This window comes from Muscardinus avellanarius, assembly GCF_963383645.1.
Source record: "Muscardinus avellanarius genome assembly, chromosome: 16".
Taxonomy (NCBI): domain Eukaryota; kingdom Metazoa; phylum Chordata; class Mammalia; order Rodentia; family Gliridae; genus Muscardinus; species Muscardinus avellanarius.
The window spans coordinates 37,361,237-37,388,861 of NC_137802.1; the positions used below are offsets into that span (position 1 = coordinate 37,361,237).

The 27,625-nt window shown below is 49.7% G+C and overlaps 1 protein-coding gene across 1 annotated transcript; it reads right to left on the minus strand.

The window, feature by feature from the left end:
• Window positions 1-329: 329 nt before the first annotated feature.
• LPO (lactoperoxidase) lies at window positions 330-25,800 on the minus strand (the record flags this gene model as incomplete). The annotated part of the gene is made up of 13 exons (XM_080714032.1): window positions 330-473; window positions 2,385-2,580; window positions 2,832-3,069; window positions 4,469-4,642; window positions 5,721-5,973; window positions 11,795-11,955; window positions 13,440-13,764; window positions 14,634-14,840; window positions 15,547-15,676; window positions 15,950-16,067; window positions 16,970-17,130; window positions 20,416-20,500; window positions 25,725-25,800. 13 exons carry the CDS (start codon window positions 25,798-25,800, stop codon window positions 330-332), a joined length of 2,268 nt encoding a protein of 755 aa, XP_080570158.1.
• Window positions 25,801-27,625: the final 1,825 nt, after the last annotated feature.

Sequence of the window (27,625 nt, forward strand, 5' to 3'; positions counted from 1 at the left end):
TGGAAATTAAATCCAGGGACACACAACCTCTGATCTACACCCCAGCCCTTTTTATTTTTTATTTCGAGACAAAGTCTTGCTAAATTGTTGAGCCTGGTGGCAAACCTGTGATCTTCCTGTCTCAGCCTCTTAAGTACTGGGATTACAGGTGTGCACCACCATGTCCGTCTAAGTTTTTTTCCTTATACATGAGAGCTGTTATGGCTCCTTAGAGGGCTGCTTTGCAGCCTCTAGTCCTTCACTTACTGAGCACCTACTGCATACCACACACTGTGCTGGGTACGGGAAACAGAGCTAAGGGCCAGATGCTGCTAGTGCCTTCAAGGGGCTCACACCTTGACGGTGTCCTGCTTAGCAGGGGAGCCAGAGCCCCTGAAGGAGGTGGGCTGTGCGGTTAAGCGAGGGCCCCAGGCCAGGCAGCCCAGCTCCCGCTCTCCTTTCCCCTCACAGTTCTCTTGTTTGTTCACAGGAGCCTGCCTGGAGAGGAATGAGCAGCTGTTGGCCTTTCTGTATCATTTGTTCGTACCTGGTGTTTACAATAATAAAGCGCCACTGATGGGGTTCTCCGCTTTGTCTGTGTCTGAGAAGGGGCTGGAACCCCAGCAGGAGGCCACGCTGGGGGCCCTAAACTCTAGCCGGTGTGGTTTGTGCCTCAGGGACCTGTGTTCGGAGCCAGGGTGAGGGCATCGGGGAGTCTGCGCGTGGCTGGTCCTCCCGTGGAGGGCAATCAGTTCTTAGAAGCCCCGGAGGCCATGAGCCACCCTCAACACCACGTCCGCCCATGTGGGACAGGAGTGTGGTCGCCAAGCCCTGGTGTTTGTTCTTTGCTCCGACCAAAGTTTGCTCACTCTGTCAGGAACTGGGAAGCGGACGGGACAAAACCCTGTCTGTGGAGAGGAAGAGCAGAGGTCTGATGGGAAGGTCTTTCCCAGCCGACAGGGCACCTCTGGGCCCTGCAACCCTGCAGCCTGGCACAGTGATTCTGAGCTCCCAAGACAGTAAACCCCTTATTCTGGTTTCAAGTGACCAGGTCTCCAGAGAAGGGGCAGCACTGGCTGGGCCCAGAGGGCGGGGCCAGCGCTGAGGGAGGGAAAGGAGCGCACGCACCAGGTAGTCTGGACCTCTCTGTCCAGCTGGCGGTCCCCTCCCCTCCCTTCCCCTCCTGTCTTCCCACGTACAGGGAAGGGCACCTGCTGCTGAGAGCTGGAAGGTGTGCGGATGGCGGGGTCTCAGTGCTCGTGGGCCCCCAGTAAGGCTAGCCTCTCAGTGTGTGAGCAGCAGCCCATGCCACCGGCCTCGCGTCACCCGCGAGGACAGGGCCGCCCAGAGAGGGGATGGGCCTTTCTGAGGCTGCAAAGAAGCAGGCTCCAGCACTGGGGGCTGCAGCCCAGGCTTCTCTGGCTCTTACCACAGTGTCTGCCAAGCCTACCCGATAGACAGGGGATCTGGGTTTCCTGGCTGGGGCATTTTAAAAGAAGCGTGTATGAATGCTCATTGAACAGCAGCTCAAGGAGTGTTCTGGAGCTACCCCTCAGAGACTTGACAGGCTCCAAGACTTCCCAGGGAGAAGAGGGCATTTCCCAGAGGGAAGGCTGGGGAAAAAATTCACTGTACTTGTGGGAAATCCTGGATTGGATTCCCTCCATGTTTTATCTCTTACACCCAGTCTTACACCTAGCCCCTTCCCTTCCCCTCCACAGCTGTCCTTCACTCCCCAGAAGCCCCCTCCCTGCCTCCCTTCATTGAAAGCTCTTGGAATCCCACCCTGTCACCCCACAGACCCGTGGGCAAGACATCTCAGTGGCCAGGCACGCCTGGACTGTAAGCATATTTGGCAGTGACTCTGAGGGCTGTCTTCAGAAAAGACCAGCATCTGCGCCAGCACCCTTAGTCAGTCATCAGAGGTTTATTGAGACAGTGTGCTGGGTGTCTTGGGCCATACTCTGGGAAGGAGATGGAAGTCGCTGGCTCAGGAGGCTTACAATCCAGCCTGGGAGAAGAGGGGGAAAGATAAGGGCGAGAGACTACAGCCTTGGCAAGGACAGTTCAGGGGAGAGGATGGGTGACACCGGGCAGGATGGACTGGAAGGGCATCTTGGGGTCTGAGCCCCGGCAGAAAGGAGGATTTCCACAGGCTGAGAGTTGGGGTGCAAGTGGTGGGAGCTCAGTTGGGGAGCAGGAAAGGCTGGGGTGACTGCCCTTGGGCTTGAACAAACTACTCATCTGGCCAGGGCAAGAGGGGCCCGGCTGAACGAGGGTGAGGGCCTGGAAGGTGGAGCTTTAAGGGACCAGGTCACTGGACTTGCTTGAAATGGTGTCGTGGACCAAAGGGTGTTCTAATGTGCAATGCGGAGGTTGTGGAGCCCAGGCTGCTAATGCGCCACCGAGGCCCAGGGCGAGAGGTCCAGCTCCTCGATGGCTGAGCAGTCTACGAAGCCCTGGGGGTAGCTGCTGGCCTGGAATGGGTTCAGCGGGACCTTGGTGATGTGGGTGTTGTCACAGACAAGGCGTGAGAAGGACATTTTCCGCAGAGAATTCTGCTGCTTCTCTGTGAAGATTCCCGGGTTCTCCCACCAGAACCTGCAGAGACAGAAGCGGCCATTGCTCTATACTGTCCAGCTGCTGGCCCCTCCCGCTGCTGTCAAAGGAGGCCCCTGGGAACGGAAAAGTCCCGCCTGAGCTGAGGTCTGGAATTAGCCCTCCTACAGGACCTTGGGACAGCCACCTCAGAGAGATGGAGGGATGGGGTGGGGGGAGAGAGAGAGAAAGAGACAGGCTCCAGAGGGAGCAGGTGGGCGGGGGCTCCTCCTCCCGGGTGGAGTGTCACTCGCCTGTCTCCATCACGGATTCGCTGGAACTGCTTGCCCAGGAGGCAAGCCAGGAGAGGCCCCACCCGGCCCCTTTCTACCAGAGGCTCAGCAATGGCCCCCACCCAGATGTCAATGTTGTCGGGGGTCCTATAGAGATCCAGTAGCTTCTTGGCCAGCATCTTATTCTCCAGCACCGTGCTCAGCTCCTCTAGTGTCCGCGGCTGCGAGAGGTTGCAAAAGCCTCTCCAGGAGTTGTATCCTAGGGTGGGAGGCTGAGGCTGTCTCATCCCAGGGACTTCCTGCTCATAGCCCATCTCGAGGGCAAACTCACTCCAGCCCCATCCGTCCCCCAACACCTAAGCTGATAGCTTTTGGATCAGGGGAGGCACTTTGGGGAGACTAGCCGCTTCCCTAACATTAACCACGGATGCAGGCACTGTCTAAGCATTGTACAAATACGTAAACTGAAGGAGAGAAATGTCCCAGAACTAGAAAATGGTACAGCTAGGGTTTGAGCCCAGGTAGTCTGGTTCTGAATGACATTAAATTGCCTTTCATGGGTACCAAAGAAAAAGGTCCAGCAATCTTTGGCTCCCTTCCATCCCTCTCTTACTCTTTTCTGGGCTTTTAAACTGGGCTAGCCGGGCATGGCGGCGCATGCTTGTAATCCCTGCGCTTAGGAGGCGGAGACAGGAGGATCGCCCAGGTTTGTAGTCAGCCTCGCTGGCTTAAGAGACCCTGTTTCCAAATAAATAATTAAAAAAAAGGTCTGGGAGTGTAGCCCGGAGGGAGAAGGGCTTCCAGGAACCCCAGTACCACCAAAATAAACAAACAAACAAACAAACTGGGTTACAGGTGAGTTGCTAATTTCTTTTCCATCTGCGGAGCTCCAAGGTAGTACGAGATGTGTGTCCCTGTCTCTGAATTAGGGAGAGTGAAAGATGTTGTTACAGTGTGGATATGGAATATCCTCCAGGAAAGCTCAGATGTCGACATGCAGCAAGGCTCAGAGGCAGGGCGTGGCTGGGGGAGGTGGGCTAGTGGCAGCGTGGCCTTGAGGACAGCATCTGTCCCCAGTCCTCTCCTCTTCCCCTCTCTCTACTTCCTGGCTGCCAGAGCCCAGCTTTCCTCTGTCCTGCCCTGCCCCGCCTCCCAGATGTTTCTGCCTTGGAGCTGGCCAACCTTGGACCGAACCTCTGAAACTATGAATTTATTTATTTATATTTATATATTTATTTATTTATTTATTAGTACTGGGGATGGAAGTCAGGGGCATTCTACCTCTGAGTTACACCCTCAGCTCTATTTTTTAGTCTTTTTTATTTTTGAAACAGGGTCTCACTGAGTTGCAAAGGGCCTCACTAAGTAGCTGAGGCTGCCCGCGATCCTCCGGTCTCTGCCTCCCAAAAGCTGGGATTGCAAGCATGTGCCACCACGTCCAGCTTGAAACTGTGAATTTAAATAAACCTTTCCTCTAAGTTGTGCTTGTCGGGTATTTTAGTTATAGCAATGAAAAGCTGAGTGGTGCAGATGCCATTCCATGAATGAGCTGGTTTTAAAACCAGCCTGCCTTCTGTCTCAGAATTGATCAGATCCTCTAGAAGCCCCAGAAGGTAGCTAGCAGCTCTCTGGGCCAGCTAGATCCCGGGAGCACTCACCAGGCTGCCCGTGGTCCCGGCAACGCTGAATGTTGATGGCAGCTAGGTCAAAGCCGTGAATGGTGTGAGTTGGCTGGAAGAGCTTGTTGCGCAGCTCCCCTGTCATCATTTTATTCTGACTCATCAGCTTGGCTCTCTTGGCTAGTAGGCCCCGCACCAGAGGATCAATCCCACCTGTAAGTGAAACCCGAGACCAACCACGCTCAGGATGGGGACTGGTGAGACTGTCTTCCAAGCAGGCCCCTCCCTCCACCAGACAGTTCCTCTCGGTAGGGCCAACTGAATGCTGCTGGCTGGGTACAGGGAGAGAAGGCAACAGGGAGCCTGCAGGGTGTGCTCAGGGAATGGGGGCCCGACTGTCCACTTTTGGAGTTGCAGATGAGGCCATCCATGGGATGCTGGCATGGATAGAAATGTCAAGGGTTTCCTCAAGTTCTAGTCTGTGGAGTCAGTGCCTTTCTTTCCATCTACTTCCCTGAGGAACACTGCTAGCATCAGCCTTTCGGAAACGTCCCCAGTTCTGTGTGTGTGTGCGTGCGTGTGTGTATTACTGGAGATGGAACCCAGGGGCATTCTGCCTCTGAGCTATACCCCCAGCTCTATTTTTATTTTTTATTTTGAAACAAGGTCTCACTAAGTTGCTGAGGGCCTCACTAAGTTGCCAAGGCCTGCTGCAAGCTGTGATCTTCCTGTCTCATCCTCCCAAATACTAGGATTAGTTAGGCATGCACCACCATGCTTGACTTGGCCCTGGCTTTTGAGACTTTAAGGGAATCCTTAAAGTTTGATCACAGAACAGCTAGGGATAAAGGAAAGCTGAGTCCCGTCTCTGCTACCTCATGGTGGTGGATGGCTCTAGAGAGAGCAGAAAAGAGTACCGAGCCCAGGCACTCTTTCTTCAGAAGACAGAGAAGTCTAGCACAGAGAGAAAAGGTAGGAGACTCTCGGGCACTTCCAAAGCCAGGAGGAGGAAAGAAATAGTACTTAACATTCGTCCATCACCTCCTGTGTGTTAGGAACCATTGTAGGGTCTGTTACACATCTATCTCACTTAATGCCTGCATGTCCCCGTGAGATGGGTCCTAATGTTGTCCCTGCTTTGCAAATGAGGAAACAGAGGCTCAGTGAGATGATTTCACTCGGCCAAGGCCTTGCTGAATGTGCTTGGAGTCTGACTTCCAAACCATGTTTTCCTACAAGCAGTTTTTGGAGTGAGAGTCAAGTGAGAGAGCATTTTCCTGCAAGGACATACCATCTTTGACCATCCTCCAGGTGTTGAAGAAGAGGGTGTGCAGGGGGAGCTCTGGTTCTGGATCCCATGGCTGATAATTCTCGTCTAGGCGGGACACAGTGGAGGGGATCTCCAAGTGGCCAAAGCGGAAGGCGAAGGTAAAAACATTGGAAATTTGGGGGTCTACAGATTCATTGTAGCCTCGGTATGGGGGGATCCACGTCTGCATCTCATCCCCTAGCACGATGGGTAGGTAGTCCCTAAAGGTGATAATCTGGAGGAGAAGCAAATTTTGAAGAAAGGGCATGAGAAGGCTCAAACCTCTGCAGGAGATTGGAGAGAACTGCCACCAGGAGGACTGGGCAGTCCGAAGTCAAGGATGGAAGATGAGAGCATTTATACCAAGGTTCAATTCCTACAGCCACGGCAGGCATGCCAAGCAGATATGATTTTCCTTTCCTGATCTCTTGTGATTTATAGCCACATGGCTCCACTTACCAGTCGTTTGTATCTGGTCCTTGAAATACACTGTCTTTGCCATCTCTGCTCTAGGTTGACAGCCTTCAGCTAAAGTGAGAGGCCTTGAGCATCATTTTAATGCAACAATGTCATATTATAAAGCTTTTCCCCACAGGTCAGGGAAGAGGAATGACAAGCCCTGGGAACACTCGGGGTCCACCAAGGGAACTTCATCCAATCCCAGTTCTGAAAGAAATGCTGAGCCACGAGGGCCTCCTGGTCTCCTGGAGGGACGTTTGCTTTACTCAAAAGTCATGAACTAACACACGCAAAACATTTTTTTTCAGAAAAGTATGTCTCCACATAATACAATAATTATACTCCTTTTTGCCCTTTCTATGTAAAAATATAATGTATATTTTTATTTAGTTATGGTCCTAGAAAACACATACCTTTGCATTTATTTATTTATTTATTTATTTATTTATTTATTTATTTATTGTGACATTGGGGATTAGGCTTCTTACCTCTAAGCTACACCCCTAGCCCTAAATTTATTTTATCTTTGAAACAGATTCTAAGTTGTGGAGGACCTCATTAAGTTGCTGATGCTGGCTCTGACCGTCCTGTCTCAGCCTCTCAAGTACTGGATCACAAGAGTGCACCAAGCCGGGCGTGGTGGCGCACACTGGTAATCCCAGCATTCAGGAGGCAGAGACCATGGAATTGCGGTTCGCGGACATCCTCAGCTACTTAGTGAGGCCCTTCGCAACTCAGTGAGACCCTGTTTCAAACATAAAAAAAAAAAGTCTAAAAAATAGGGCTGGGGCTGTAGCTCAGAGGTATGAATGCCCCTGGGTTCTATCCCCAGTACTGTAAAACAAAACAAAACAAGTGCGCCATTATGCCTGGCTTGTATTTCTTCTTTTTTACTTAACATCCCCATGTTTCTCTACCTCACTTTTGCAATTATTTTAAATGTGCATAGTAAGCTGGGTGTGGTGGCACATGCTTGTAATCCCCGCGCTTGGGAGGCTGAGACAGGAGGATCCCGCAGGTTCGAAGCCAGCCATGCTGGCTTAAGAGACCCTGTTTCCAAATAAAATATAAAATAGGTCTGGGAGTATATCCGGGAGGTAGAAGGGTTCCATCCCCAGTACCACCAATAAATAAATAAATAAATAAATAAATAAATAAATAAATAAATATATGTGCATAGTATCCCAGTGCATTCATTGACCATTCTTTTATCGGTTCACTCTTAGGTCAGCTGCCAGTCTTTCCGGTGGCGCAGCCTGTGGGGATGCTGTCCCTGGAGTGGGCAGGCTGGTCCTCAGACTATGGAGGAAATAGAAGCAGAACCCTGCCTCTATGTGCCACCACAGTGACTGGCCAGGCTGTGGCTCCAGACCAAGTTGGTCGGATTCTCTCTCTCAGGAATTTAGACTTGGGGTGCAGCTGTTCTAGACTGCTCAGTCTTGCTTTGAGGGACAGATGAGGTCACATGGGTGGTCTGAAAAGCAGAGAACACCCATCTGCGGAAGAGTGGAGAATAATGGAGAGGTAGAGAGGAGGGAGAGACAGAGGGGAGGCGCTGCCCTGATTCCAGACGATTCCAGTCTCTGGGACCCCCTTGGGGTCCCAGGAGAAGCCCTTCTCAATCCCTGTTGATACTTGTGTTGAACCCAGCTGCACATCTGACCCAGTCTGAGTCGGTCTCACAGCCCCCAAAGCCTTGTTCCAGACTGAATTGTGTCTCCTCCTAATTCAGGTAACAAAGCCCTAACCTCCAGCATGGCTATGTTTTGAGATGAAGCCTTTATGGAAGCAATTAAGATAGAAAAAACATAAGCCAAGCAAATCCTGCTTTCTCCTTCTAAAGGACTAGGGCAAGGGAAATCCAGCATAGACCCAGAAGAGACCGCAGTCCCTGCTTCACACCCCAAGTCCTGGTGAGGACCTGGCCATTCCAGACTTTGGTCCACAGACCAGGCTGGTCGGTCTGCAGTAGCTGGAGCGGTGGGGTCCTGCATCTCTTTGCTCTTTACCCTGGGCTCTTCACCTAGGAGACCCAGGTGCAGTGGCTTTGCTTCTTCAGAAGGTTGCTTAGCAACGGCAGGCACTCAGGAAAGAGCATCTTGCCCCACAGACAATACCAGCAGGATCGGAGTGGGAAGCTCAGAAGTACCAGAAGAATGAAGCAGACCAGAGCAATAGAGCTTGGGAAACTAAGCTGTCCCTGGAACTGAAACCCACGGCTTCGTAGCCCAGTATGTAGCCTAGAACCTACATACTAAGTCTAAACAACGGTTTGCATGTCAGGATAAAACATTTAAATTGAATCAAGTTTCCAAATAGCTGGGCATGGTGATGCATACTTGTAATCCCAGTACTTGAGAGGCTGAGACAAGAGGATTGCAGGTTTGAGGGCATCCTCAACAATTTAGGCTCTTAGCAACCTACTGAGACCATGTTCCAGACATAAAAAGGGCTGGGGATATAACTCAGGGGTAAAATGCCCAATCCCCAGTCCTAAAACAAAACAAAACAAAACAACAACAACAACAAACAAATAAACAAAACTCCCAAAACTTAACATTAAAAAAAACAACCCAATTTGAGAATGGGAAGAATAATGAAAAAAATATTCATATGGCAAATAAGCACACGAGAAGATGCTTAGCATTGCTAGCCACTAAGCAAATGCAATTTAAACCACAATAAGATATCACTACAGACCTATCAGAAAGGGTCAAATAAAAGAGACGGCATCAAATACTGACCAGAATGCTAAGAAACTGGGTCGTGCATACCCTGCTGGTGGGAATGTAAAATGGTACATCCACTCTGGCAAATAATTTGGCAATTCCTTTTAGTTAAAACCCAAAATGGCCGGGTGTGGTGGTGCACACTTGTAATCCCAGCATTCGGGAGGCAGAGACTGGAGGATCATGGTTCGGGACAGCCTCAGCTACTTAGCGGGGCCCTTCACAACTCAGTAGAACCTTGCTTCATAAATTAAAAAGACTGGCCGGGCGTGGTGACGCACGCTTGTAATCCCAGCATTCGGGAGGGTGAGACCGGAGGATCGCGGTTCGCGGACAGCCTCAGCTACTTAGTGAGGCCCTCTACAACTCAGTGAGACCTGGTTTCAAAATAAAGAATAAACAATAGGGCAGGGGGTGTGGCTCGGAGGTCGAATGCCCCTGGGTTCCATCCCCAGACCCGCAAAAAAAAAAAAAAGACTAAAATATTGGGCTGGGGTATGGCTCAAAGGTACAATGCCCCTGGGTGGTTCCATCCCCAGTACTGCAAAACACATAAACAAAACCAAACCAAAACAAAACAAAACCAAAATGGACTTACTGTATGACCCAGCAATTTTATTTTGGGGTATATATATCCTGAAGAAATAAAACTTCTTTTCAGAAACTTATACATGTTTAAAGCAGCTTTAGTCACAGAAACCCAAACTGGAAGCTGTCCCAAAGTTCTTCAATGGCTGAAGAGTTAAACTACAGTAATCTATATACCATGGAGTACAACCTAGCGAGGAAAAAGGAGGAACCATCAGCACACCCAACTTGGGTGAAGCTCACAGATGTTATGTATAATGAATAAAGCCCATCTCAAAGGGATACATACTGCACGCTTCCCTTTATAGAACGTTGCAAAATAGCATTAACTAGCCGGGCGTGGTGGCGCACGCTTGTCATCCCGCACTTGGGAGGCTGAGACGGGAGGATCGCACAGGTTCAAAGCCAGCCTCAGCTACTTAGTGAGGCTCTCAGCAACTTAGTGAGACCCTGTTTCCAAGTAAAATAGAAAATAGGTCTGGGAATGTAGCCCAGAGGTAGAAAGCCCCTGGGTTCCACCCCCAGTACCATCCCCCCAAAAATAGCATTAACTATTGAGATGGAGAACAGATTAGTATATTCCAGGGGTTAGGGACAGAGGGGAGAAGGCATATGTGGCTCTAAAGGAGTAGTATGAAAGAGAGTGCCACGCCTGTGATGAAGTTACAGAAAGCTCCGAGTGTGCGCGCGCATGCACACACACACACACACACACACACACACAGAGTATTCATCACTGGTGAAATCTGAATAAGCTCTCTGGTTCACATCAGTGTTAACTTCCTGGTTTTGCTGGTGCACCATAGTTAGTTACACTGGAGGTCAGCGCGGGGAGGCTGGGTGAAGGGCATATGGACCTCTGCCTAAGTTGCTTTTAGTTTTTGCAATTTCTTGAGAAGCTATACTTATTTTATTTTTTTATTTATTTTTCTGGTGGTACTGGGGTTCCTAGGAGCCTTTCTACCTCCTGGCTACACTCCCAGACCTATTTTTACATTTTTATTTGGAAACAGGGTCTCCTAAGCCAGCGCGCGTGGCTGGCTGGCTTCGAACTAGAGCGATCCTCCTGTCTCTGCCTCCCAAGCGCGGGGATTACAAGCGAGCGCCACCAGCCCGGCTGAGAAGCTATACTTATTTTAAACTAAAATGTTTAAAATGGGTGCAATGGTGCAGACTCTCAGTAACTTAGAGAAACTCTGTTTCAAAATTAAAAAAAAAAAATAGGGCTGGGGTGTAGCTTGGAGGTAGAATGTCCCTGGGTTCCATCCTCAGTACTGCAAAAAAAAAAAAAAAAAAAAAAAAAAGTATGTGCATGGTTAATATCACCCTACTAATCTAAGTCTTTCCTAGTAGTTGATCAAATCCACAGTGAAGCATACCCATGATATTCGGCTTAGGCAGAGAACTAAAAAGGAAAAGAATCAGCCGGGCATGGTGGCACACGCTTGTAATCCCTGTGCTTGGGAGGCAGAGACAGGAGGATCGCGCAGGTTCGAAGTCAGCCTTGCTGGCTTAAGAGACCCTGCTTCCAAATTTAAAAAAATATATATATAATAGGTCTGGGAGTGTAGCCTGAAAAAGGGTTTCCAGGAACCCCAGTACCACAAAACAAAAAAAGGAAGAAAATCATATCAAAATAGTCTAAGTCATTTCTAGGTAATGGTCCAGGGAGGGCCTGGGCCTATTATCCTAACAATGGCACTAGGCAGGCACGCTGGAGATTGAATCCAGGTGCATCCTATCTCTGAGCTACACCCCCAGTCCTATTTTGTTCTTTATTTTTAAACAGGGACTCACTAAGCCAGGCGTGGTGGCGCACGCTTGTAATCCCCATGCTTGGGAGGCAGAGACAGGAAGATCGCTCAGGTTCGAAGCCAGCCGCGCGCGCTGGCTTAGGAGACCCTGTTTCCAAATAAAAATGTAAAAATAGGTCTGGGAGTGTAGCCCGTAGGTAGAAGGGCTTCCAGGAACCCCAGTACCACCAAAACAAACAAACAAACAAACAAACAAACAAAACAAAACAGGGACTCACTAAGTTGCAGAGGGCCTCTCCAAGTTGCTGAGGCTGTCTGTGAACCTGCGATTCACCTGTCTCAGCCTCCCAAGTGCTGAGATGACAGGCGTGCACCATCACACCCTGCTCAAGGTGGGAGGGAGCAGCAGTAGCAAGGGGTGGTATGGAGGTGTGGGTAACAGAGGAAGTGGCTGGGGGTGAGCAGAAGGCAGAGCCTGAGGGGGAGCCCAGTGGTTGTGGGGCGGGGAGCTCCTGTACCTCTTTACCTGCACAAAGGCTCCCAGGATTTTCCGAGCTTCTTGGTAGAGCATCTCTCCATCCCAGTGAGGGTTGAGTCTCTTCAGTTCTCTGGCCAGCCGGTTGTGCTCTCGGAGAAAGAGGGTGTGGGAAGTGGCCAGCAGGATCTGCTCTGAGGCTCGGGAATCTCCTGAAATCACAGAAGGTAGGAAGGTGGGTTCTCTCTGAGCTGCTCCGGAACCGGTGCCCGGCACAAAGAACTAATAGTGTTCAGAGGTGTTCTCCTACGGCCCCTCCTTCCAGGCAACTTAAAAGGAGTCAGGTGGAGAGGGATGGGGAAGGGAAAATCATAGGTTTGCATCTCAATTCAATACTGTGTGACTCTGGGTAGTTGACTTAACATTTCTGAGCCTCACTCTTCCCATGTGGAAAAATGGGAATAAAAGACCTACCACATAAGACTGTGGTGAAGGATACAAGTGGCACTAAAAAATAAAACTTTGAGCTGGGCGTGGTGGTGCATGCTTATAATCTCAGCATTTGGGAGGTTGAGACAGGAGGATTGCATTTTTTCAGATAGCCTCAGCTACTTAGTAGGGCCCTCTGCAATTTAGTGAGACCCTGTTTCAAAATAAAGAATAAAAAATAGGACTAGAGGTGTCGCTCAGAGGTAGAATGCTCCTGGGTTCCATCCCCAGTACCACAAGAAAAAATTAAAATAAATAAATAAATAAATAAATAAATAAATAAATAAATAAAATGTTACTCATTCTAACCCAACTACCTTGTTTTTTGTTTTTGTTTTTATTTTGATTGTACTGGGGGTGGAACCCAGAGGCTTTCTACCTCTGGGCTATACCCCCAGACCTATTTTATACTTTATTTGGAAACAGGGTCTCACTAAGTTGCTAAGAGCCTCACTAAGTAGCTGAGGCTGGATTTGAACCTGTGTGATCCTCCTGTCTCAGCCTCCCAAGCGCGGGGATTACAAGCATTACAAGCGTGCGCCACCACGCCCAGTTAAACCAACTACTTTTGTGTGTGTGTGTGTGTGTGTGTGTGTGTGTGTGGTACTTCTGCTGACATTACACATTCTGGCACCATAATATTCTGTGGTACTGGGGATGGAACCCAAGGGCATTCTACCTCTGAGCTACAACCCCCAGCCCTATTTTTTATTCTTCAATTTGAAACAGGGTCTCATTGAGTTCCAAAGGGCCTCACTAAGTAGCTGAGGTGGTCGGCGAACAGATATCCTCCTGTCTCAGCCTGTATGCTGGGATTACAAGCCCATGCCACCATACCTGGTCTCAACTACCTTTTAAGACACATAGTTGAAATAAATGGCAGCCTTTTTGCTTTACAAAGTGACTTTGAAGGTTTTAAGAATGCAGGTTAGAGGGTAGGAGCCTGGGTGGGGCTGAATTCCTGTGGGTAATAAAGGGAGAAGAATCTGGAGATGGCGCCCATTCTGGGGAAGAAGAGAACAGGGATGGCGAGATGTAAATGGTGAAGACCATGTCCTTAGATCTTTTCCCATCTGGGCCCTCTGAGTCCTGGCCAGTGCCGGGGACAGCGGTGGCTGGGTGTGCATCTCTCCAGAAAGCTGCTGAGAAGGAACAGCAGCAAGACCTCCCTTGAGAGCCCCTTGCCCTCTTCCCCGCCTAGACTCACCTGCTAGGAAGCAGGGCACGCCGGCTGTAGTGTTGATGAACTCACAGGGGCTCGGCCTCTTAGTGTCAAAGGGCAGGTAGGGCAGCCCGTGGTCTGAGACCTCCTGGTTGACAGCCATGAGGCCCAGGGGGCTGCTGAGGTTGCGCAGGCGGCTGGCCAGACTGGGCTCTGGGCCGTACACGAGGCTGGCATCCAGGAAGGACGTTAGAGCGTTGATTTGCTCTCGGGCCAGGGACTGGCAGGGTGAAGTCGGGCAGATGAACCCGGCTCGGAAGAAAGGCATGCACTTCCCTTGAGTCTCCACCTTGGGGTCGCTAGGTGGGAACTGTAGAGAGATTGGGGGCAGGTGAGTGGGCAGGAGCAGCACATCTGGGCCCTGGCAATCTCCCCAGGGCCAGTCTGAATGCAAAGATGCTGATGGTACCCTTCTGGGACCTCGGTGCCAGACGCTGACCCTAGATGCCTTCTGCTGACATTACACATTCTGGCACCATAATATTCTGAGGTTCGTTACATCCTGCTTCATAAAAGAGCTGAGAGCAATAATTCATTCTTCCACAGCAAGGGCTCTGAATTTTTGGTAGGGAGGATGTCCTCTAATGGAAGATCCAGGAATAAGAAGAAAAGATGCATCATTGTAAGCTCTTCTCCCTTCCTGCTGGACATTCCACAAATCCCTGCTGCTCATTGACCTATCCATCAAGGTTTGGCTCTTCCTGGGAGAAGAAATCTTCCTTGCGCATCCCACAAACTTTAAGTGCAGGATGAAACTCCTGGGGATCTTGGTAAAGGTAAAACCTATTTTTCCAATATCTTGGAGGGAGGCTGGAGATTTTGCTTATTTCTACTAAGCCCCTAGTTGATACTGACTGTTGCCGAAGTGTGGATGTAGACCACCCTCCCCAGAGCATCCCAATTTTTCCATTATTAGTTTATTTGTCCATTTTACTGGGCCCTTGTCCTGAGAGCAGAACCAGTGACTCCTCAATGCTAGGTGCACTGACCAGCAAGGGGTGGATGGTTAATATCTAATTACTGAATAAGTCTATGTGTAAATGAATGGGTGAAAGGCTAGGGAAGCGATCAGTGTAGCATCCTAGAGCCATCAAGAGATCCTGGCCTTTGGTCAAGGTGTGTCCGCTGCATCTGAGTGAGCATGGGGCTTGTGGGAGACGTCCAGTGGCCGGGGCCTACCATGATGGGGAAGCAGTTGCCTTCCTGCATGCAGTTCTGTTCACACTGGGCTTTGGAATACTTGCTACTCCCTAGCTCTGTGTCAGGAGCGAAGTCCAGGTCGTGGTCCACAATTTGACCCCACTGCATGAAGAGCAGGGACCTGTTTTGGTCCAGAACATCCTCCTCATTGAGATAGCCGGCAATCTTGTTGGATACCTCACGGGCCTGCAGGTGGAGAGAGAAGGGGAGGGTAGATGGCAGGGAAAGGGGCTCTGAAGATTCAGATGCAACTTCAGTTTATTGAGAATCTACAACAAAGCAACTACACTTAATCTGCATGAGAAGCCTGGCGGTGGGTGGCATTATTCCACTCTGTAGATTAGGAGACTGAACCCTAGAGGTGAAGCCTACGCTCTAAGGTCCTGGCAAGCACGGGATTGAACCCAGGGCTGTGTGTCTTGGCCCTGTGCTCTCCAGTATGTAGAAGGAAAACAAAGACAGGCTGCTTCTGAAGTAAGTGCCTGGAGGTGCCAGGTGTCAGGGCGGAGGAGAGGGGCTCTGGGGAGGCGCTGCCAACTCAGATGAGGTCGAGAGATAGGACCTCCAGGCAAATGACATCTGATGCGCTCCAGGGGCTGGAGCAGGGCGGGCGCAAGCAGGATGGGGCAGGGAGGCCATCTGCCTGTAGACCCCAGGGTATCTGGCGGGTGGCAGAGGAACGGGACCACCACGTGGCGAGGCCGGCTCTGCTGCCCTCTAGTGGCACTTGGAGGAACACCCAGGAGCGAGTCCAAACCAAGTCCTGATGGGCTCTGTCCCGCATCCCTCTAACCTCTCATCTATTTCTTCTTCCTTTCCCGTGTGTTTGGACGTGCATCTCCCCACCACCTCCCAACCTCGAGGGCTTGCCGCACCCCCCCGCCGCCCTCACCAGCGGGAGCGGGAAGCCGTTCCGCGTCTTCCCCGGCGTCCATCCGAAGGGGAGGGAAAGCCCGTCCTCGTACTCGGCCGGCAGCCAGCGAGCCAGCGCCCTGTTGGCGGCGCCCAGCGCGGGCTCCTTCCTGAAATCCAGCAGGACCGTCCCAGCCTGGGCACCCACACCGGCCGGCCTGGGGTTCCGAGGCACAGGACCCCCAGGGGAAAGGGGATGCGGAGGAGGTGCCTCTCAAGTGTGCGGGGGGTGAAAGGGGCTGCTTCCGGGGGACACAGGGGCCTTTAGCAGGGGCCAAGAGGCCGAGGCCGTGGGAGGTCTGCCTGGAACACCCAAAGGCAAAGCCCCTGGGGTCGGGCTGGGCGAGGCGGTTGGGACCCCACACCCACCCCTGCCCAGTCACCTGTGGTTACAGTGTCCTGTAATGGTGCGGTAAGGGCTGCTCGGGTCGCATTTCACCACTGGAGCAGGGGCACCACAGCCCACCTCCCTGGAGAGCCAAGACAAGTCCAGGCTGGGGCCTAAAACGGAAGGGGCGCGGGGCAGCAGGGAAGCCGAGTTCTTTCCCCCCGTCTGAGGCACAGGGAGTGGATTTAATCTGGAAATTAAAGCTCCAAATTGTTTTAACTTCTGGACCTCCTGATAACTTCAGCATTTCCTGGGTACTGAGAGTAAGACTGCAGAGCTGCCCACCTGCCGCTGGCCTGGTGGAGGCCACGAAGGCGGGACAGGCTCTCCCGGGGCCTAATCTACATGTGTCTATTCCTGCCTTAGTCCTGTGTTGCCGTCTTCGCTCCTAAAAGCTTTTCTAGCCTTTGAGTTTTTCTGAAGATATCCTCTTTCTTCTTTCAAATCTGGCCTTGAATAAAACCCATTTTCCTGCCAAATTTGATGTGGGGTATTTGTGGAGCACAATTAGGGGTAAAGCCTAGTCTTTGGCTCTCGGGCAGTGACAATTCCACCAGGTAACCATGGAGGCTGGGAATGAAACCTGGGCTGTCAGCTCCGTTACCCGGAACGGGACAGAAATCTCATCACTTGCAACATCATCCCGATATGGGTGGCCTAGAGGTCCCCTCCACTAAAGCAGCGGTGACACTGGTTTGAAAAAACGAGCCCGCGTTTATTGACTGTAGTGCTCTGTCCAGGCAGAGGCTTTACAGAAGGTATTGTACAAAGGGCATCGTGTCCCCTCATTGGTCATGTGACTGGCCAGGCCTGAGTTCCTTTGTCTGCAGAAACAGCATTGGCCCAGCTGTGCTCCAAGCCCCTCTTTGCTCTGCTGCTCTGGACTAGGACCCTAAGGGACAGACAGGCGTGCTCTCCACACGGACTGGCAGGGAGTGCAGCTGTCGTGGCCTCTGCTCTTTTCTGCGGGGAGATGAACCTTTCCTGCCGTCAGAGGCTAGGGAGTTTTGTGTACCTGTGACGTTGATTGAGGCTGCCTCCTGCCTCAGACTCTTTAAGGACTCCTCCCACACCTGCCCCAGGCGGATGGCTGTGCGTGTCGGGCCTTTGGCATGCTTGAGGTACTCTGAGAGCTGTCGGGTGGTGGGAGTCCTGGAGCTCATGGAGGTCTTCAGCCTACAGTGGACAGCAAGGGGGTCAGGTAGAAGGGGTTGGTGGCCCTGGAGGAGCACTGGGTGATGATGTATGGGGAGGAGCCTGTGGGTGGGCAGCACAGAGGAGACAGTTTGTGCTCTCAGGTTCTCTCCCTCACTTTTCTCCTAATGTTTCTGGGAAATCTCTTCTGGGTGGAGGAAGCTACAGTGGTCACTAAGTTTTGTTAGGTCTGGTCTTGAGGAAGGAGGGCAGGGGATGGGAGTGGTTCCTGAATTTCCACCAGAGGGTGGCACCTAGGCTGGCCATGTCAGGGCCAACTGGGAACCTCAAGATCCCTCAGGCCTTGACATACTACCCAGACTTGAGGAACCCCCGGCATATAGCTGGCCTGCCACTGAGCTTTGTGGGCCAAAAGTTCTAGAATCAAGATGCTTATTGTCCTTCAGTTCTGCCCATAAAAATACCCCTCACTGCACTCAGCCCCAGAGCTAGTGTGTTTGTGGCCCAAAGCATCCAATCTATCACTGAACGCTGTGTGTGTGTGTGTGTGTGTGTGTGTGTGTGTGTGTGTGTGACTGAGAACTGAACCCAGGGGAGTTCTATCTCAGCCCTTTTTATTTTTTGTTTTGAAAAAAGGTTTCACTTGGTTGCTGAGGCTGGCCTCAATCCTGCGGTCATCCTGTCTCATCTGTGGAATTGCAGGCGTGTGCCACCATGCCTGGCTACACTCAGCCTTTTTATTCCTTAATTTCCACGTGCAAAACAAGAAACCAAAAACCCTTCTACTATGAAGTTTGTGACAACACAGAGATGACTGAGGGCAGGGTGGTTAGAAATCCCTCCGTGAGAGCCCACCGCCCCTCTCAGTGCTTTAGTCTCCTCCTGTCTATGTCTCTAAGACTCTGAAATATTGGGAATGGCTCAAGGTCTCACAAAAGACGACTCTGCTTCTTGGGTACAGTTCACTAGCTGTCACACCTGGCCCATCACTGCTTGTCAAGGCGTGGTGGCACACGCTTGCAATCCCAGTACTTGGGAGCCTGAGACAGAAGAATCACTGGTTTGAGGGGCCAGCCTCAGCAATTTAGGCCCTCTGAAACTTAGTAAGACCCTGTTTCAAACTAAAAAATAAAACTTAAAGTTAAATTAAATATAAAATGTATAAAATATTTATGTAAATTTTTATATATTTTATATATTTATATTTATAAAATATACAAATATTCAATGTGAAAATAAATAAAAATTAAATGAATTAAATTTAAAATAAAATTTAGGGCTGGGGGTGTAGCTTGGAGGTAGGATGCTCCTGTGTCCAGTCCCCAGTAACATACGCAGTAGCCTAAAGTGGGAGAGAAGAGGACAGGGAGAAAAGCTCCAGGTTCCTGGGCTTTGGGTGGAGTGGTCAGCCATGGCCAGAGAATCTTCTAAGCCATGAGTTAGCAGTGGAGTCTTAGAGACCAGAAAAGTGCCTAGGAGAGGAGGAGCTTGCTTGGACTGCTTTGAGGCACTCAATCATCTAAACTGTCTAGAGGACGTTCCTTAGTTCTCCCCTCCCCCAGCTCAGCTCTCAAGCAGGGAGGAGGGGGAGTCCAGAAAAGAGGGAGAAGTCCATTGGGTTCCTTGCTCTTACCGTCCACCCCAAGCAGTTCTGAGATGAGGGAGGTGAGCTGCCTGGGGCTCTGTCTTATGCTATTTATTTATTTGCTTATTTATTTTATTTATTTATTGGTACTGGGGATTAAATCCAGGAGCATATATCTATGAACTACATTCCCAGCTCTTTTTATTTTTAACTTTTTGTCTTTTTTTTTTTTTTTTTTTTTTGGTGGTACTGGGGTTCCTGGAAGCCCTTCTACCTCCGGGCTACACTCCCAGACCTATTTTTACATTTTCATTTTGGAAACAGGGTCTCCTGATCCAGCGCGCGTGTCTGGCTTCGAACCTGCGTGATCCTCCTGTCTCCGCCTCCCAAGCGCAGGGATTACAAGTGTGCGCCACCACGCCCGGCTTTTTTTTTTTTTTTTTTTTTAAACAGGGTCTCACTAGGTTGCTGAGGCTGGTTTTGAACTTGTGATCCTCCTGTCTCAGCCTCCCAAGTACTGGGACTATAGGTATGTGCCACCACTCCTGCCTTATTCTGATCTTTTCTTTTTGTACTGGGGGTTGAACCCAGGGGCATTCTACCTCTGACCTACACCCCCAGCCCTATTCTGTTCTTTTATAGTGAAACAGAGTCTCACTAAGTTGTGGAGGGCTTCGCTAAGCCGCTGAGGCTGGCTGGGAACGTGTGATCCTCCGGTCTCAGCCTCCCAAGTACTGGGATCACAGTGTGTACCACCATGCCCATCTTATGCTGTCCTTCTAATTCCTGAAATACTGTTCTGGGGACTAGAAATGACTAGAGCGCATTTCAACATCTAAAAGTCACCGACAGGCCTTATGGGGCGGCGTAAGAGCTCATTCAAGGACAAGGAGGAGGGAAGCCCCAGGGACAGGGCGAAAGGAAAGAATAAGGCGTCTCTTGCTCTACGCCAGGGTCCTCAGGCTTCTTGTCCTTTCTCGGGCACTGTGGGTTTCCTGAGCTCGGAACCAGCCTGCACTGTGGATTTCATGAGTCCCCGCCCTTCGTGGGCCCAGGACAGCAGACTCCGCTGGTGCCCTGGGGACTCCCGGCTCCCTCGAATCCTTAGGAAGGTTCACGTGTTCCTCTCCTAGTCGTCATGGGTGTCGCTGCCAAAGCACCCCCACCCGGGTCACCTTGTTGGAGACGAGCATTGAAAACGTTGGAGCTCCCCGGCTGGAGGTACTGGAGCAACTCAGTGCTCCCCAGCGGAGCCACGTCCTCACCTGACTTCTTCCTTTTGCTTCTCCTGTTGCCCGTGTTCTACTACAGCCTCCCCGAGTGCTCTCCCCGGCTAAGTGACCGGCCGTGAGTCCCTCCTCAGGTTCTGCTTCTGGGCAGCCGACCCAAGTCAATGTTCACCGAATGAATGAAAACCTTTTACCTGGAGGCTTTCTGAGACTGGCAGATGTGACCCAAGGAAACAATGGGTCACAAAGAAGAACGTCCCTAGAGGGTTGGATAAGATGCCCCGTCCAGGCTCCTTAGAGCCTCAGGCTTTTAGGAGGTGGGAGTCGTGGCTCCTGCTGCCAGTTACTAGGGCGTGAGAGAGGATCGCAAGGGGAAGTGTTATCATTGCTTTGGCTCGCTGGCTTGCTGGGCCTGGCCAAGATGTGCTGGTCAGTACCAGGAAGCCCACAAAGGGACGTACGTCTGTGTATGTGTGTGTCTCACGTTCCTACCTGGTTCGGGAATCCAGGAAGGCCTTGTTGACTTGGACCTTGATTTGACTCACGGCACCAGAGATGATAGTTCTGGTGGCCCAAGCTTGAGAGGAGGGGAGGAAGCAGGATATCAGATGCCAGTCCTTCAACAAGCTTTTGCTTCTGTCCCAGCCCTCAGCCCTTCACACACACACACTCTCTCTCTCTCTCTCTCTCTCTCTCTCTCTCTCTCTCTCTCTCTCTTTCCCTCCCTCCCTCCCTCCCGCCCCCTCTCTTTTGGCACTAGAGGGTCAACCCAGGAGCATTCTACCCTGAGCTATACCCCTAGACCTTTTTTTTTTTTTTTTTTTGGTAGTACTGGAGTTTGAACCCAAGGTATTCTACTTTTAAGCTACACTCCCAGCCCCTGTTTTTTGTTTTTGTTTTTTGAAATAGGGTCCCATTATGTTGCAGAGTGCCTCACTATGTAGCTGAGGCTGGCCAAGAACCTGCAATCCTCTTGTCTCAGCCTCCCAAGTACTGGGATTACAAGTATGTGCCACCACGCTGTAGACCTTTTTATTTCTTATTTGAAACAGAGTCTCATTAAGTTGCTGAGGCTGGTCTTGCAATCTTCCTGTCTCAGCCTCCCAAGTCCTGGGATTACAGGCGCTCACCTCCATGCCCAGCTCAAGCTCCCTCTTTCTCAGCTGTTATCCCACCACTCAAATCTGAACAGGCAGGAAGATAGGAAACTTTCACCAGAGTCCTCATGGGAAAGAAGCATCTAGAAGGAAGAATGCTTCTGATCTGTGACAAGGTGTCAAAATTGTCCTTTGGGATTCCACTAGGTTATCCAGGGATGGGATTCCTATATCCAGTGTCACTACTCAGCTCGGCTTGGGCTACCAGGCTCGGGATTTTCCTGGCTTCTGGTGAGCTAGATCTGTGTACCCTTAAGCAAGTTATTAGACAGCTTACTGATCACCAGGACCCTGAAGTAGGGGAGAGGATAGAATGAAGGTAAAAATGAGAGTCCCTGTTCTTCTGTCAGGGTCTGTAGCATGAGGGGCAGGCCCCATTCACTGAACAAGGAGATGTAATAGGTTGAACTCCTGCCCCAAACCCACGTCCACTCAGAACCTCAGAATGTGACACTATTTGCAAACAGTCTTTGCAGAAGACTTCAGATGAGGTCATACTGGGTACGAGATAGACCCTAAATCCAGTGACTGGTGGTTTTCCTCTTCCTCCTCCTCCTCCTCCTCCTCCTCCTTCTCCTCCTCCTCTTCCTCTTCCTCCTCCTTCTTTTGAAGTACTGGGGATTGAACCCAGAGCCATTCTACCTCCAAGCTACACTCCCAGCCCTAATTTTTTTTTTTATTGGTGCACTGTATTCATACATCATAGTGGGATACAAACTTTTGTAGACATACATGCACACATCGCCCAGTCAGCCGCCACCCGATCCCCAACCCCATTCTCTCCCCATCCCTCCCTCCCATGCTTGGCTTAGTGGTTGACATCTAGTATTATAGCAGTTTATCCAGAATTAAAAATGATAATCTCACATAACAGTTTCATTTGTCTGATACCAAACTTTTGATGACTTAAAGATAACGTTTCAATATTTCTTTTTTTTCTATTTTTTTAGGTGAAACTATCATATATTTATATATTTATTTTTCAGAAAAAAAACTATCCTAATATGGAATATGGACTTTAGATACCCAAAACAATCTTGAAAAAGAACAAACGATCTTGAAAAAGATCTTGAAACGATCTTGAAAAAGAACAAAGCTAGAAGATATATATTTTCTGATTTCAAACCATATAAAGCTACAATAATTGAAACAGTGTAGTACTATTCTAAAGGCAGATATATAAACCATTGGAGTTAAATAAAAGCCTAGAGCTAAATTCTTCCCTATATTGTCAAGTTATTTTTGACAAGGTTTTGACAAGTTATTTTTGACAAGGTTTCCACGAACATTTGGTGATGGAAATAATAATCTTTTAACTAAATATTGTTGAAACATAATAATTACATGGAAAAGAATAAAATTGGACCCTTACCTAATCCCATATACAAATATTAACTCAAAATAGATAAAAGATCTAAATATAAATCTTAAGACTATAAACTTTTAGGAGAAAATCTGGGTCATAAAACCTCACAACATTGAAATTGGCAGTGATTTCTTGGATATGATTTCAATGGCACAGGCAACAGAAGAGTATACAAACTCCCTAAAAAAAAAATATTGTATATCCAAAGACAATGTAAACAGAGTTAACAGTTACTAATAGAATGGGATAAAATATTTCCAAATGCTATATCTGAAGGTATATTAATATTCCAACTAGAAATCCTAAAAATTAACAACAATAAAGGCAAACAATACCATTTAGAGATAGGTAAAAGACTAACATAAGTAATGAATCTCCACAGATAACCAATCTTAGTTGTCTGTTGGATGGAAAATCTTATTTCTCTGGTTCTGGTGTGTATTACCTATTTCTTCTTTGTAGTTAATCTCTGAGTATTTTCTCTAGTGCTGGTTTTGAAGACATAAATTCCTTCAGTTTCTGTTTGTCATGGAAGCTTCTTATTTCTCCATCTAATTTGATAGAAAGTTTTTCTGGGTAGGAAATTTTTGGCTGGAAGTTATTTTCTTTCAGAGTTTGGAATATGTTACTCCAAGCACTTCTGGCTCTCATGACTTGGTTTGGGAAGTCTGGAGTGATTCTGTAAGACCCCCGCCGAGGGGAGACCCTCAATCAGCCTCGGGATAAGCGACGTCAAGTACCACAAGAGACTACGTCCTTGATGCAATGAGCAAAAAGGTTTATTAAGGAGCCAGTGCACTGGGGCCGACTCGTATAGGAGTTCGGCCCCGAGCAACTGAAACTGAGGGTATTTATAGGGAAAAGACCACTAGTTAGGGGGGGTTTGGGCCCAATTACATGCGTTTACAGAACATTACAGAGTCATTTGAAAAGTACATTCTGTAGTCAAGTGTTAGATAAGATACAAGATGTAGTCAGCAAGCTCCCAGCACAGGACGCGCTGACAAGGTCAGTATAGATAAGATGCTAGGTACATTCCTGGAACAGGGTGGGCTTATTGCATATTACTCATTCTTCAGCCTATATTTCTTAAACTGCAGTAAAAAATATTTTTCTTTTAACTATTAGCTGGCTGCTAGGGGCTTATAATTTTTCTTTTAAAGTGGAGCCTTTCAATTCTAATTGGTTTGCCTCTGAATGTCACTTGGCCCTTTGTTTTTGTTGCCTTTAAGATTCTCTGCTTGGCTTCCACATTGGTCATTTTGACAATTATGTGGCGTGGGGATCCTCTTCTCCGATTCTGTCTAAAGGGAGTTCTATAAGTTTCCTGGACCTGTGTATTGACCTCTTGCTCTATGTTTGGAAAATTGTCTGCTATTACTTCCTTGAAGAGATTGTTGATCCCTTTGGTTTCACTTTCTTCTCCCTCCTCTATTCCAATTATTCTTAGGTTAGCTCTCTTAAAATGGGCCCATATTCTTCAATATCAGATTCCTGCTCTCGGATATTTTTTTCTAGATTAGAAACTATGCGTTCATTTTTGGAATGATCATCTTCTAAGAGTGAGATTCTGTTCTCCATGTGGTCTAATCGGTTGTTTGTGCTTTAAATTGAGGCCTTTACTTCATTAATTGCATCTTTTATCTCTTTTTGGCTCTCTCTGAGTTCTTTTCGAAGCACCTCTATTATTTCTACAGTTATTTTCCTGATTTGATCTTCTAGAAATCTCTGATTTTCTGTTTTATTGGGTTCTGATGTTGTGGGGTTGTGGGCATTCATTGCTCCAGTATTATTCCTCTTTCCCATGATTTCGGAAGTTTGTGCCTTCTCTGGGTTCTTCCCTTGGGTCACTATGACTTCACTTAAGGTGTTCTGGATCTCGAGTCAGTAGTATCTCAGACTCCACTACTCCTTTACTGGGTTGTATCACAGAGTCTCCGACCCAGAGAGTCGATAGAGGCTGCTTTAGACTGTGGGGGGTGCCAGGTTGCACGTTCTCCTATGGTGTGATATCTCTGCCACCGCCCCTCCCCCACTGGGTCAAGTCCCAGGGAGTTCAGTACTGGGATTTCTCCTCTGTGGCCCGCAATTTGACTCAGTGTTCTTGAGTACGCAGATGTAGCTGTACTGGACTCGATGAATTCACTGCTGCTGCCGCTGGTAGCAATATGGCACCGCTGCTACGCCCTCGGCTGTGAGGCTGGCGTATTTCTTCTTGGTTTTGATTTCCACTCTGAATCCCTGCAGTGTGTGCTGAGCTCAGCCACTGGAAGCTTTAGATGCTCCCTGCGCCAACAAATCCCGCCTGCCTGTTCCGCAGTGGCTCACCTCGGCTCGCTGTAGCTGTCCGGTGAACTCGCCGCTGCCGCCGGCAGTAAAGCGCTGCTGCCGCGTCCTCGGGCGTGAGGCCGGTGTATCTCCTCTGTGGCTCTGAGTTCTGTTCTCAGTCCACTTTCTTTCTGGAGCCTGGTGATTTTTTTGTTTCTCTGGTGATGGTGTTTTCTGGCTATGAAAGGCACTGATTTTGTGGTAATGGAGATTGGTTGTTAGCGGGGCTCTTAAGCCCCGCTTTTCTCGGTCGCCATCTTCCTGGAAGTCCCCCAGCCCTAATTTTTATTCTTTATTTTAGGGTCTCACTGAGTTGCAAAGGGCCTCACTAAGTAGCTGAGGCTGTCTGTGAACTGTGATCCTCCTGTCTCAGCCTCCCGAATGTTGGAATTACAAGCATGTGCTGCCACACCTGGATCAACTGGTGGGTTTTATAAGCAGAGGAGCAGACACATGGAGAGGCCACCTGAAGGCAGGGGCAGAGACTGGCATGATACAGTTATAAGCCAAGGACACCAGGGGTGCCTGGAGCCACGGGAGCCACGGGAGTTGCAAGAGGCGGGAAGGAATCCTCCTCCACAGTCTCTAGAGCAGGGCCTTGCTGCCAGCCTTTCTCCACTTCTAGCCTCCTGGACTGTAAGAGAACAAAACTCAGCCGGGCATGGTGGTGCATTCCTGTAATCCTAGTATTTAAGTGGCTAAGACAGGAGAATCACAAGTTCGAGGCCAGCCTCAGCCACTTAGTGAAGCCCTGTTTCAAAATTAAAAAAAAAAAATAGGGCTGGGAGTGTAATTCAGAGGCAAAATGCACCTGGATCCAATCCCCAATATAAACACACATGCATGCACGCACATACGCACACGCACACACACACAGAGTCTCTGTCTCCAGCCACCCAGTGTATGGTGTGTGTTACAGCAGCCCCAGGAAAGAGTTCATGCATACTTACCACGTGTGGCAGATGCTGTAGCCCGGAGCAAGATCAGGAAAGCCAGGAAGGCCGGGAGGTGGAGTAGGACCCTCATCACTGAAATGAGACCAGGGATGCTGTGACCCTGCTGAGACCCAGCCTGCTCAGTCAGGGGAACGGACCAAATGCCCAGGATGTCTGTCATCCTGAGATCCTACTGAACCTGTCTTGTCACTGATGTGAGAAATGCTGTTACCAAGTCCTGGGAGTGCTCCGCCTCCTCCCCAGGGTGTTTTGCTTCCTGCCAGCCTGTTTCCTCTGGCTCAGTACCAGGGTGCCCAAGAGGCAAATGCTCCCCATCTTTCTTTGGAAACCCCATGGGGCCGGGTGTGGTAGCACATGCTTGTAATCCCCACGCTTGGGAGGCAGAGACAGGAGGATCCTGCAGGTTCAAAGCCAGCCACGCTGGCTTAAAAGACCCTGTTTCCAAATAAAAATATAAAAAAATAGGTCTGGGAGTGTAGCCCAGAGGTAGAAGGGCTTCCAGGAACCCCAGTACCACAAAAAAAAAAAAAAAAAAAGAAAGAAACCCCATGGGGCTTCTCCTCCTGCAGAGAGCCCATTCAACAGGAATGCATAAAGAAAAGCTGTGACCAAATTTAGGGTCCCCTGAGCCCACAGCTGTGTCCCAGGCTTGCTGGAGAGATCCCAGCTCCTACAGTCACCCCCTCATCATGACCTTTAGTTCTGAAACTGAATCATCAGGTTAAAATTTGGGCAGCTTTGTCATCTTCGTCTCCTCCTCCCCCTCCTCCCCCTCCTCCTCCCCCTCCCCCTCCCCTCCCCCTCCCCCTCCTCCTCCCCTCCCCCTCCTCCTCCTCCTTGGGTCACTATGACTTCACTTAAGGTGTTCTGGATCTCGAGTCAGTAGTATCTTCCTGGCTCAGCCTCCCAAGTGCTGGGATTACAGGCATGTGTCATCACACGCGGCTCTCCACTCCTTTTCTTTGAGACATTTTTCATACTTTCCTCACTGGTCCAAAGCTGAGTTATTTTGCATGTCTCGGCCAAGGTCCCTGGCTGGTGTGAAGAAAGGGTGTGGACAGAAAGCAGAGCCAGGCGAGTGTGGGCAGAGCCAGGCAAGCGTGGGGTCGCTCCTGCGTGTGCAGAATGATGGTGGAAAGAAACCAGAGCCAGAACAAGCAGGGCACGGGCAGGGGCTTCCGAACATCTGAGGCCCCCGGGAGGCAGAAGCGTCCCCAAGGCCCCTGGGTTTTAGCAAAGCCTTCCCTGGGAACAGAGCAGTCTGAAGACAGTGCCGCAGCCTCTGCCACTCAAATGTCATGCTGCCCCAGCCCCAGCCTCTACCCGTGCAATGCTTCTCTACCTCCTAAACTGTCATTCCTCAAAACCCAGGCCAGACCCCACCTCCTCTGTGGCTTGCCAGATTTCTTCAGGCAAAGTTAGGTCTTTCTTTCTTCTGACCCTCCTTACCAAGTTGCTAAATTGCTGAGGCCTCAAACCTGTAATCCTCCTGTCTCAGCCTCCCAAGTATTGGGATTACAGATTTGTATCACTGTGCCTGGCAGCTCATGTCTTACACAGTTGTTTGTATGCCTGTTTCCAGGCCATAAGTTCCTTAAGCGACTTGTTTATTCCTTAAGGGTCTTGCTTATTTCTGTTTTATTGTGCCCTTACATAATAGTGATAACTCCACGCTGGATGAATGGCAGAGCAGAGACATTTAACACCTGGAGGCTGCAGAGGGAGCGAGTGGAGACTGGCTCTTCGCAGGCGTTTCGCATGTACTCGTGCATTTACCAAGACCCACGTCAACGAGCCTGGTCAATGCGGATTCTGCCATGGAATCCAGAAGAACCCAGAGGCTGTGCTTCCAGCAAGCTCCGAGGTGAGCACACCTTCCAGAGTTTGGCTGTCAG